The 12790-nt window shown below is 40.7% G+C and overlaps 1 protein-coding gene and 2 long non-coding RNA genes across 6 annotated transcripts in view; 2 read left to right on the top strand and 1 right to left on the bottom strand.

Annotated features, from left to right (window-relative positions):
• Positions 1 to 12790, bottom strand: part of LOC111261382 (uncharacterized) — a 34043-nt gene that overhangs the window by 6115 nt on the left and 15138 nt on the right. For 2 of the 3 annotated variants that reach the window (XM_022834834.1, XM_022834835.1), the window contains exons 2-5: positions 5281 to 5505; positions 4485 to 4882; positions 4028 to 4218; positions 3429 to 3726 (exon numbers count right to left, since the gene is read on the bottom strand). In XM_022834834.1, coding sequence (XP_022690569.1) covers positions 3429 to 3726; positions 4028 to 4218; positions 4485 to 4882; positions 5281 to 5505 — 1112 coding nt within the window. Of the gene's footprint in view, positions 1 to 3428; positions 3727 to 4027; positions 4219 to 4484; positions 4883 to 5280; positions 5528 to 12790 lie in introns of those variants that run through there. The other variant, XM_022834844.2, reaches the window with a different exon arrangement.
• LOC111261392 (uncharacterized) lies at positions 79 to 5389 on the top strand. 2 transcript variants are annotated; one of them, XR_015311491.1, is made up of 3 exons: positions 79 to 344; positions 1824 to 2050; positions 5314 to 5389. It is a non-coding gene; the product is annotated as an uncharacterized LOC111261392 (long non-coding RNA). The 2 variants fall into 2 exon arrangements; XR_015311490.1 differs by lacking the exon at positions 5314 to 5389 and adding an exon at positions 4671 to 4759.
• On the top strand, positions 5447 to 7466 carry LOC111261390 (uncharacterized). Its single transcript, XR_002680942.1, has 3 exons — positions 5447 to 5532; positions 5889 to 6047; positions 6809 to 7466. It is a non-coding gene; the product is annotated as an uncharacterized LOC111261390 (long non-coding RNA).

The following is a 12790-nucleotide window of genomic DNA, read 5'->3' as shown; positions in this document are numbered from 1 at the left end:
TTGATATGCGAACGCTTCAAAATCGAAGTAGCCTTATCCGAACACAGACACGGACACGTAAACACATCATACATCGGATTTTTTTACTGCATTTTACGTGTTTTGCGCACTCCCGCCATACAGTTTGAACAGCGTCTGAAGCGAATCTGATTTGGCAAGTGGCGTCGTCATAGTAAAAGGAGGTACCTGCACGCTTATCGAAAGAGGTATACTCTGGCGACTGAAAATACTCGATCTCTCTACAAAATTTTTTTTGCGTTCATTGTAAAATGCTCATTATAGTGGCAATGGTGGTTGTCGTCCCCGTGCTTTTCTCGGCCATCTAGCGGACCCGTTTTTGCAAGGTGCCAACCGCTAATAGTTCCTGGCTGTTTCTGTAAATTCAGTATCTTGTTGCAGAGTTTCGCGTTATGTTATTGTCACTGCTACTGGTGTCTGCTGCTATTGTCAGTGGGTTTTTCTGACTCTTCGACGAATAATGGCCTGACTGTCTATCTGGTAAGGTTAGCGCTGATTGTTGGCAGTGCTTTTCGCTGCCTCTGTCCACTCGACGCTCCTTCCGTTCGACTTACCTATAAGCCAGCGCGGTCGGCTTTTAATCGACTGTTGGTTTACTGTTTGGTTCCTACTGCCATTGCCGACAAGGCAGGATCGACGACGACGGACCACAATGAGAGTGAAGTCAACTGATCAACAAGTTGAAAATCAGGACTAACGCCAGTGATCCATCTACTGCAGCGACTTGCACACCATAGCCACGGAGGTGCAGCGCTCGTTAGTGCCGTGGTGTTCGCAGATGGTAGTACGCCAATATGAATAAATACATGTAAAATATGATATTTTTTCGAAAGAGGAGCAGGAGAAGCTGGGGCTGAGAAGAGAGAAGGGCTTACCCGTTAAACCAGCAACATTAGTAGACAACACAGTCTGATATAGTAGTCGAAACAAGCAACCTTTGGAAAGTCCTCGTCCTTTCTGTACAGCGTTGCCATTTACTACGTGGCAGACAGTAGTGATTTGTCCGTCGGATGCCGAATGGCCGTCGATGTTCTATCGACACAGGCGCCCGTTGGGCGCACCAAACTTCAAGTTGGCACCATCGCTCGAAAGGCGGCGGATCGGCAACAGAAGGCGAGAGTAGCCGCCACTGATAAAAGACCAGAGCGCCGGCCTGTTCAGTCATGCATTTCTGCTCCTTCGAAGAAGTTTCTACTACCGACTGAACAGTTTTAACAGAAGTAGTAGCAATGTGCTAATTAAACGTACTAATTCGCATAATAATTCGAAAGCTCTTCTTATCAACCTTCTAATTTAAGGAATGCATTATTAATCGGACAAGCGTTCTACTGGCTTCTTACGCACCGTAAATATACATAATATTTGCACGACAAAATAACACTGATATACTAAGCAAGCTTTCACTCAACATATACATGTCTTGTGATATATCAAGTTCGTTAAAAGATACTTGCCATGTTGGACCAAGTCTGTATATATCTTTATAATTTCCCTTATCTAGTTGAACCGACCTTTTAAGATATTCGCATCTACTTATGACACAGCAGCGACATGGTAGAAATGCTAGTGGCTAGATACTAACGATCATTCTCTGAAGAGCTGACGAATTCTAATCTCCTCAAGCAAAGGTTATGTAAGGGGCGAAAGTGGAGCCGGTCTAGGTTTTAACATTTTATCACGTTCGTAAGTAACTAGAATACCAGCCAGCCCAGTGAGAGCCCTAACTTGGATCAAGTTATTGCCTCAAACAAAAGAGTTAACTATTACAAGCACAAAACAATATTAAAAAATCTTTTTTTTTTCAGTTTTGTGCCGTGATGTCGAATGTGATGTCTTCTCCAGAAAAGGGTTGACAATTTCTGACAAAGTCGATGGTTTCATGAAGCTTACTTTCTTGGTTTCTCAAACAGCCTGGTAATGACGCGCGATATAGTTGACCCAGGGGCTATGGGAGGCCCGCTATAGCGTCACCAAATGACTATATCAAGATAACGGAGTTTACGGATCAGGATCACTGAGCTCTCGGAACAAGGTAGTCAGATGAGGAAAGAAATGTGATCTAATTGTTGGAACCGGTTAATACAATAATAAGCAATGTGACGAAACGGCTCAAAAAATGCATAATTTACTAAAGCAAACAAATGGAAGAGCCTTATCATAAATAATACACTGAAATAATATAGAAAATAACAGATTTTACGGATGTCAAGTCACAGAGTAATAGAACAACCGTAAACGATTCGGATTTACAGCTAGGTCACTTTGGTCTCACCTCACGTTAGGTTAGATTGGGAAAAGTAATGAGGTCAAGTTGGGCGGCTTTTGGCGCGTTTAATGCGGATCACGTACAAATAACCGAATAAGGTGGCCGCTTATCACTCCGGCAGACCGGATTCAAAAATTGCACATTGTTAAAAACAAACATCTATTAAATCTATTTTATGTTAGCTCTGAAAGCTATCTACTACTTCACTGACTAAGCCGTGCTCGGCGCAATTACTACAATACAAAGCCTTCTGTCGCGCGTACTGTTGGTCTCCATAAAATCATTGTATAGTAAAAAGATGGAAAACATTCGATTTCAAGGGCCTCCCGTGAAGTTAAATGATAATAGACAAACATACAACAAAACACACACTGAGGAATCTTCGGGAAGTGCCACAGCTACACAAACCCTAGCTGCTTTATATACTTTACGGGTATAAGGAGCTGGTCTTGGATCATCCATTTAGTGACGAAGTCACAGCCTGCATGATGTGGGCATAATCTTAAATGAAAACGCATTTCCCACTTGGATTTTTTTACTTTTAAATCACTTTGTCTTTTAGTTAGTATCCGGTGAGATTTACACTAAAATTCAATATGTTCCGACAAGCTGTCCATGCTATTACTTGTTTTCATTATAAGCATTACATTTAATTATAAACGTGTTGTACAGTTATTTGATACACAGAACGAACTGCCTAGATCATCCGTCATTAATATCGTCGGAGGCACTGATATAGACGCTAACTTGAACTTACATGTGCGATTCACGCTGATCTTTTTAGTGCTTCTTTAGAATAGAAATCACGTTTTTCTTACCCAAGTTCTCATCGCTTATTAGAACTTTAAGCAAATTATACGCATTAATGTTATTGCACGCAGCCAATTTGCTTTTTTCCGAGGAAAAAATTATATATATACATATATATATATATATATATATATATATAGAGAGAGAGAGACTCCCACTTGAAACAACTGACAAATAGGCCATGAACTTACTAATTAATAATTATTTACAATTATGCGACAATGATATTACGATATCAATGAAAATTACCCAATGCAACGAAGTTAACAAGTGAATAAGTACTTCAAATATAATTATAAAAAATATATATTTATAGAGCACGCACTCATAATACCTGGATCTGCGATGCTGGACACAAGGGTATTATGTGAGTGCTCCGCACTGACATTGACCTGCCGATTGATTTCGTTGAGAACCGCCTCTGTACCATTTACATTAGACGTAGAAGTGGCAAGTACGGTCAGACAAGTATTCGTTTGACTGTTGTCCTTGTTATGAAGAAGTTTATTCAAGGGGGGACTATTTCTTGCTTCGGATTCTGAAGGTGGCTGCTCCTTACGAAGGGGCTTGATGTTTGCTACTGGTTTTTTTATCGGGGATGTCTTGTTATTGCGTAGGATGCCGCCACTTCCCTAGTCGGAGGATAGAAAGCAGAGCCAAAATACCTGGATCTTTTATCTACCGGCTAATCAGAAAAAAGCTTACTGGATATTGCCTTTGAGCGCTTCCACCTCAAGAGATTGTTAGCAGTAATGTTATCGGTACTTGTTTGGCGAGCCAATCACATAATACACCACATAACTTTGGGTAGCGTCGTCAGATTTTAAGAAGAATTATAACAAATCGCATAATTTTCACATCTAATACAAATTTTGCAATTGAATGAACTGTTCAACATTGCAATAACTGTGCGAATGCCTTTACCAAACTGACCTTCTGTGAAAGATGCGAAGCTGCGGAAGATTGATGGAGGGTGCCATTGGTCAGATGCTGCGGGGATGACGACGTTGAGGTCTGTTCGAAGAAGCTTTTGTACTTTCGTACGATATCTCTACGGGGCAGTTCACTTTCAACAACCGAACTCATCGAAGAACTCACCACACCTGCACGCTGATTTCCTGGTCCTTGATATACACGTTTATGTATAGTCGACCGACAATTAATCTCACGTATGCATATATTTATCAATAGGCCTGGTTTACATGGCCATCCTTAATTAATGTTTGTTCACAAATAAGTCTCTCATTTGTCTTTGACTATGTGTCAGTAATTACGCGATCGAATGAAGTTTTAGTATCAAGATCGTAGGAGGGGCGACCTAGCCAACTTGCAATCTTTAATTAGGAATTATGAAAATTGTTCATGTTTCAAAGCGAGAAAACATAATTACCATTATCGCAGGCGCTATTGCTGTTGTTGTTCGTGGCGTTCAAATGGTGACTTTCGTAATGACGGTTGGCATCGAGTAGAATTTCCATCGAGGGGCACTTTGGAACGAGAGGGTTCCGTCGGGGCTCATGATGTCGCATGTTAGCTGGCGAAATCATCAATAACTTGTGGGTTGTGTTCATTGCAGCGCCGATTCCACTGACTGAAGATGCGGCCGGAACTCTGTGAAAAGCACCGCCAGTTTCCGCAGTTGTGTTGGGCCCCATCCCATCCTGGAGATTTTCTAATGAGGCACATGACCGAAGATGATTTTTTTTTCCAGGGGCATGAGTAGATATGGCACCGTTCTGACCGCCAACTTGGTTGTTCATCGATAAATTGATGAACTTTGACTTTAGGCTACATGGAGTAGAAAATTAGAGTGGGCCATTTTTAGAAAATGCCCATCTGGATTATTGATTGTATAGCTTCAATTAGTATCATTGCAAAGTTGCTTTTTTAGAAGACAAACTTGGACAAAAAAGAGCATAACGTATCACAAGTAACGCTTTTTAAGCGGCTTGGTATATTAAAATAGGTGTGTAATTTGAACCAACCACGTCTGGTGTACTACATTGGGCTACAAAATGTATACTTTGCAAAATAAATAGATATATATTTACTTTGAGCTTCACTCAGCCGTATGCAAACATCAACAATTGCTAAGTTGGTGTGTCGTTTTTTTCTAACTGCCAATCTTTTATCCGCGAACAAATAGCTTTGATTATTCGTAATAGGAATACTTTTATTGTTTTTACCGGTCAACGATGCCGGGCCCGTACTCCCAGTAGTCCTGTTCGTGGCTGATTGAAGCGACATCTTGCGATGAATGGGAAGGCCGCATCCTCGCCAAGGACACCACTTCAGTGCCTTCTAGACCCCCGACACCTCCGCCACTAGAGTTGCTCAACGAAGTGCGATGAATTAACACCGGGCTCTGCTCGACACAGACACCGCGCTCCTCGCCCATCATCTCCAGACAACTGAAATTAAACAGAAGTAAAAGCGATGTGAGAATACGCTCGCGTTACCCTAAGACAGTAGTTAGTAGGTTAAGAGTTAACCTATGTATTATTATATAAATGTTACATATATAATAGTATATAAGTATCCCGAATGGGAAAACAAACTTTCACACAAGCTTACTTGCCTAAATAATTTAGTTCACATTGGGAGGGCAATAAAATCTGATTTCTATACCTATTATGTATAAACACGACGTATCGAAGCTAGCGAAATTCATCTGGCCAAATTGAAGTCTACTGATAAAATCTTTGCAACAAAGCGATATGCCGCTTTGCAGCTTCGATTGTAAGAACGTCAGATACAGAACGTTGCATTTCGAGTCGGTTATATTTCTACGTAGGAATTACGGTGGAGCGTGGTAGTGCTATTGGTAGCAGACACCGCTCCTGCTGACAACCACTCCTTCGAACAACCGAAAACTGCGAGGAGCGGGATATCGGTTTATTCCTGTCACGTTTCGTAGCGAGCCAGCCGTGCTAAGCAGCGCATAGTGGCTTAAGTACGTAAAACTTGACACATTTATTTCTGTCTTTTGCGGATCTGTACAATATTGATAAAAAAATATCACGTCCGAGAGGTACCTTCGCGTGGCTTTTTCTGTCAAATTCCTGTTTAATTAGCGGTATAGACCCCGTCGGCAGCTAATGAATCGCACTCTTTTTCTATAATACTTCGTCTAAGTCTGATCCCATAATTGATAAACTTAATTGTAAATACGGAACGTGTGAGACGAATTGACGGACTTGAGATCTCTAAATTTATAGTCGACCTTACAAAAGCACATACTGAGATAATAGTAGCTTACGATCCAATCAGGTAGTTGTATTGAAAATCGCTAAAGGGGAGCAAATCACATCAGATTAACAAATTATGTTATAAGTCAATACGTAAAACAAACAAGTATATTAGAAATGTGGTATCAACGAATATTCCATATTATTGGTTTAAAGTATATTATAAATTCAAATGCAGACGACTAAAAAGAGCAACGACGACACGAGTTACCCTCTGCCTCAACTTCAACGGTGATTGAAAAGCTAGGACGGTCTTGCCATGAAAAATGGTCTAAGAGAATGTGTGATTACAGAAGGCGTAACTAACAGGATGAGGCGGAAGGCATAGAAAGGGATGTAGAGGGGGGGGGGGGGGGGGGTAGACCCGCTAAACATTCATTAACACGCCACAGTCCTTGCACGTGCAAGTTCATCGAACAGAGCGTGCGAACACCTATAGTAGCAATCATTTTATGTTTGTGTACAGGAGCTGATGGCCGTAGCAGACGCTCAACTTAGAGGGCAACAGGCCGATGTTCGCACGTAATCAACTAAATGGCCGAATGAATGAATAATTGGAGACGACGACGTTATATGGTCGTGATTACACAAAAGAAAAACCGTCAGGGCTCGGTGCGGGCGTCCCGGCAGCGATTGTTCCCGTCGCGATTGACAGTTCGTTTTAAATAACAGCAAGCAAACAAACAGTATAATGATAGCTTCTTCCTTACCCTATGCAGCCATGGAATTAACATGCATATGTACGATCACGCATTCACATACATACAAACGCATAGAAACAAACATATCATACACATGTACGAACGATGCGACTATGATAAATGCGTCTGTCCCTTTAAGTTGATTGTGACGAATAAACAGACGTCTTCTTCAGACAACAATATCGCCAAATGTTTCCCTACCTTTGATCACCAGTACTCAAGCATCACTTTTATTGCGCTGTTGCATTAATTAACATGTCTTAATATTCATGTTGATTGTATTTCTACGTTTATCTGTTATATGAGGTGCAGTTGCAAGTTCGTTTCATTAATGTATTGAGAAGAGCTTCAAATCATAATTTCTTTTAAAGACCTTGAGCTTGAAAGAAAGAGTTCGAATATTTTCACCGTCAAAGACATGAATCCTATAGAGATTGAAAGTATTATCATGTGTATCTATTCTAGCATTCTGTTTGCTTTGAATAAAAGGTCTACGAAGGCTTTGTCGTCGCGACCAAGGGTTACATAATAACAATAGGATTAAAAGCTGAATGTTTCTTGCCGATGGCCCATGGAATTCGACTCCATCGAAATACTTTATCTACTGATCACTATCATTATACGTACGTGCGTAGAGTATTATTTCTTAGCAATTACCTCACGGAAGACCATATTTCGCGAAGAAGTAGAAGAAGTAAAAAAAGGATAGCCAGTGTTCAAAGAAACGAATTGGGCTTCCCGTCTGGGTTGCGCTACGTTGGGAGGAATAAACACCTCATCCCCTTTTCAAGCCTTCCTCCAAAGCATATTATGTAATCGAAAAGCGCAACTTGTCGCATGTCGAAAGACATCCCCACGGCCCGTACCCCTGTCCCGTCTGGCCATAACTGATGACTGCTAGCGTATCGCAAGCAAAAACATCAGTGGAGTCGCTTATGCTACGATTAGCACTAATGGAAGGGCAGCAGTATGCTGGTCCTGACTGTTAGCGCCTACCAAGCAAATGGCCTACGTGTGTCCGCGCGTCTATGTGCTAATTGTTCTCGACGGTAGAACGCCGGTGGAAAATAGTGAAGCAGTAAAATAACGAAAATGCTCCCGGTACACAGTAACGGGTGTTGTCGGCCGAAAAAGCTCATCCCATTTGCCAGCTTCACGCAGGATTCCGGGTGTTGACCAATTATAAATGATAGCTAACTAGATCCAGCAGAACCTGGATTTATCTACGTTTCATAAGCACAAGGATAGTTTTTGTGTTGTACCAAATAATCCGAACAAAGTATCATTCGTAAATTGGACTAATCTTAAGGCTGGCTGGAAGCGAAAGAAACGCAACAGGCTACGACCGAAGTTACTGGAATCCATCCTTGTAGAGAGAGTTATTTTCGGGTTGTGCACCACAAAGGCACTACTGAAGAAGCAGAGCGTGTTGATCCATAGCTCCTCCTGTTTTCATTCAATGTTTTCAGAGTACCGCAGTGCGTCTGCTGTCTTTTGTTGCCAAGCTATGGAAATGTGTACTGCTGCTGCTGTCCTGTGCTTTATTCATTCGTTTGATATCTGAAGTACGTCAGCCCCGACCTTTTTGATTAGCACTGTACCTCAATGAAACCGTTGATAGCATCGTACATCATTCGCCTTTGCGTGGGACTACAATATCTACTCGTTTTCAATTAATGGATTAATCTTGTAAGGTAAATATGAGTGCTGTTCTTTAAGCTATTTCGAATGGTAAGGGATTGAGCGCTACGGTTTTGAATTTCGCAAAGGATATTGTGTTTTAAAGGTTGTCGTGTTGAATGAAGCACACATTTCACTTAAGAAGGCGGCTCGATGCGCAGCTGGTGCGTTTTCCGTAGTTTTAAACAACACTAATACGGTAATAAGGTAGTCCAACTTAGAAGATTAACTACAGAGACAAATCGAGTTCTTTTATTTTTAGCATGTGTGTAACTGTATTATTCGTTGATTTCACGGATTTGAGCTGTTCGCTGTTTCGGGGAGTGTAATCCCGAACCTTTGTAGACAGCCTTGAGAGGCGATGTGCCAGTCTCCCATTTTATTTTAATTCAACAGACTTTGTGTAACCATATTTGAAGTTTTGGGCCAGTTGTGTTTCAATCATACGCTATGGGGCGCAGTTGTTTATCTAAATTGTCGTTCATTGATATTTGTTTACGATCATTCATTGCCCAGTGAGTACGAGCATGTACGTACTACGCTTCAGAACAGCTTCCAAGCCTAACTTAAAGAATAATTAGAATGGATATTGAAAATTCAGAGAGAGCCTCATTAATTTTATCGTATATGATAAATGCGAATCTGTTAAAATGAATTACTATATATATATATATATATATATATAAATTCAGGTTTCCATACCGGTTCAGATACCAATACTAGTAAGCCAATGCCACCGCAGCGTTTAGACGCTTTACAGCATTAGTCAAATGATGAAGGGTTCCTTTTCTCTCCCTATACCTCTCTGGGGCTTTTGTGTAACAATCCAACGACAGTAAACATGTCGTCTGATGAAAACTTGTATACTTTCGCGATGACAGCAGGAACTATTAGTCTTGCTACTATCAGTGCTGACCATAGCGGCAAAGAATAGTCATCATCGTCATCTTTGCGGTAGTGGTGGTAACGGCCTCGATGCTGTCGTACAGGTAACCTCCTCTGAGGACGGCGGTAGGTACGAACAAAACGCGACTTGCTATTTTCTTACGGCGTAGCAAACAGCAGCAGCAGCAATAAGTATCACAATGGTGACAACAGCAATATGCATATCGTGTTGGTCGATTAGCGGTTGTAGACCAGAGTTAAATTGCCCGACGCAATGGCTTGCTTAGCTAGACACGCAGCTTTTTTATGGGCTATATTAAGAGCGCAAGCTACAGTGTTTACAAGGAACCAGCAGCAACTGTATTGCATGAAATTGTCTGAAAGAATGGACGACATCATATAGCACTCATAACTTCGCCAGCAAAAATGCGTACATTGGCACCGGTTATAGCCATCGTTGCTCGCGTTTCAGCACAGACCATGAATAGTTAGTTACCTGACAGAGTCAACTTCGTCCTCAGGTAACTGTGGAGATAGGAAACAGAACAAAAGATAACAGTAGGGTCAGCAAATTGACAACACCAGCGGGGATGAGGAATGTAACCCTAGCGCGGGAGGCTTGCTGCACATCGTAAAAACGACTAGTACCAAGGCATTTCATCGGTTTCGCCTGTTCCCTCTAATTCTCTCTATACCTGGATATTTCTCTTGACCGACCTTGCCCCAAAGTGCTTCAGGACATCCGGCCCTCGAGTTCCATACTATGCCAGCTGTGAGGTAGGCGCATCACCACGCAACCTCAATACGTATTGCTTTAGCTTTGAGTTCGCCGGTCTATGAGGAGCAGCTTCGTAAAATATTTTGTGCTAATGGCTAGATTGGAGCACGTGATTTGTGTAAACATTATTCACAATACTAATCTCATGACCGCTTCAACTTTGACCGAAACACTTCCTTCTCGTCCTATCGAACTATTTTAACAGCCTCTTACATGCATAGTATGAGAGTACGTACTTGCTATAAAAACTATAGAACATTTCATACAATGAATATCATTAATTGTCTGAAAAGAAAGATTTACGTTTAATATAGTCCTAGATTTTATAGATGAAAGGCCAATGCGGTTCGGAACATTTGTAACTTGATTATATCAGATTTATTTTAAAAATAGATACTTTAAATTAATCACCTATAGATTCATTGATGTCTCTTTGTAAGGAACGTATCCCAGTTCGTCAAGTTCCGAAAATAATCGAACAAAACTATATTTAGCTAAGCTTCGTTGTTCGAGAAGTTCCACAACCGGTACAAACTTCTTAATAGTAAATCATTGAAGGTAAATAACTTGTTTTTTTTTTGTTAGCATGACAGTCCTAAGCTATAAATCAGCTTCCAAAGGACGCGGTTTGTTGTTGTTGTTGTTGTTTACGCGTACATGCGTGCTCATGCATGCTTTAGTATGGACACGATACTATCATGTATTATCATCATTATTCTACACATATGTGTATACGTACGTACCACCTGATGTTTTACTAAAACTTAATGAAAAGAGAAGGCAGACAGAATATTCTCAAGATTTAAGTTGTAATGTTCTCAAGTTGATACTATTGGTCTAGCTAGTCTGTGCGAGCGTGGAATACATTCAACGGATAAATCATCCTTATCATTATCAATGTCGTCGTCATCAAATCAGATAACCGATCATTTGACAGATTTGTTGCTTATTAAAAGAAAGATAAAGTTCAGTCTATAAACCCACTTGACACCTGACAATGACGAAGCTAAATTTCGACTACGTATATGTACAGGTCCATTCCACTCCAGTCCATTCATAAGATAGCGTGGTATAAAAACAAATAAACTAAAGGGTACCATAGCTTAGGAAAGGAGACCATAAGGCTTGCACCCACCGCCTATGCGTTAGGCACTATTAGCGTAAATCAGAAAATTTCCATTGGAGAATGGTAAGATACATCAAGACAGAATGGCCGACAGAAAATATCACGTTAATTAATGTGCAACCATTGTGTCTGATAAATAGCAGCAGCTATACATTATAGATAACACGTTAGCCGACATTAAACGACAGTGACAACAACACATTAACCCGCATCCTCTTTCTCCGATCGGCGAGCGGTAACGTAAGCGGTAACCTTTTTTTTTCAACCAAGATGGGTGTTTTCTATTCGTTTACATCGCAGTGTAGATTCACTGTCTTCGTCTTCGTTGGTCTCGCGAAAATAGCCTTAACTTTGGTTAGCCATCGCAGTTTAGTAATAATAATTGGTAAAGACAATGAGAGACATTTGGATCATAACAACAGTTTTTCCTAAATAACTTGTTTTTTTTTTGTTAGCATGACACGGAACGTTTTGCCAATCACTAGCTTTAGTAAGGCAGAGGACAGAAAACAGACGGGTAATAACAACGACACTCGACGCCTGATGGCCTGAAAGCAACACACTTCGTCAATCCGATATTACAATGAGCCTGTGTTCATTAAGGGAACAAGTGATTCTTTCTGGACACGTTAGGAGGAACGATAGATACCCTTTGCAATGTCCACTGACATAGAATTTGGCATTTCACCATAGAATAACATCCTCTTAGCAGACAGCAGAAACTTCTAGGGACAACTTTAGTCGTTATTATCGCCTACAGCAATGTCTTCTATAATTGCTGAAGCACTCGCTCATGTCATATTGAGTATTGATTGAGCTACTAGTGAACATCACTGTCACTTCAGCGATTTCAAATATCCCGTAAACTGTTTATTAGGGCACAAATCAACTATGTGTTTAAGTTTGAGACACACTGAGCCCCCTCCAAAGAAATGAGATCCTCAAGGGAGCGTTTTAAAGGCATGAGAAAAATGACGGGTTGCATATGTGTCAAACTTTGTTAATTCGATCAACACATTTCTCATGATTGGTTGATTTCTTTTCGTTAGATATGTTTTCTTTTGTGCTGCACAATCGTAAGAAAAATTTATGATAAAGATAATCCGTACTCAGCCTGTGCTGGCACAAGATTGAAGAGAATTGTGTCCAGTTTAAACTTCATCACCTAAAACGCATGTAGTAAAATTATGATAAATTAATCTGTTATAAAGCTGTTGACCCGGAATAAAAATAGCCGGTTAAATATTATATCGGCATATATTATTTACGTGTTTATTT

The sequence above is a fragment of the Varroa jacobsoni genome, unplaced genomic scaffold (genome assembly GCF_002532875.2).
Source record: "Varroa jacobsoni isolate VJ856 unplaced genomic scaffold, vjacob_1.0 scaffold_552, whole genome shotgun sequence".
Taxonomy (NCBI): domain Eukaryota; kingdom Metazoa; phylum Arthropoda; class Arachnida; order Mesostigmata; family Varroidae; genus Varroa; species Varroa jacobsoni.
This window is presented reverse-complemented; position numbering and strand designations above follow the sequence as displayed.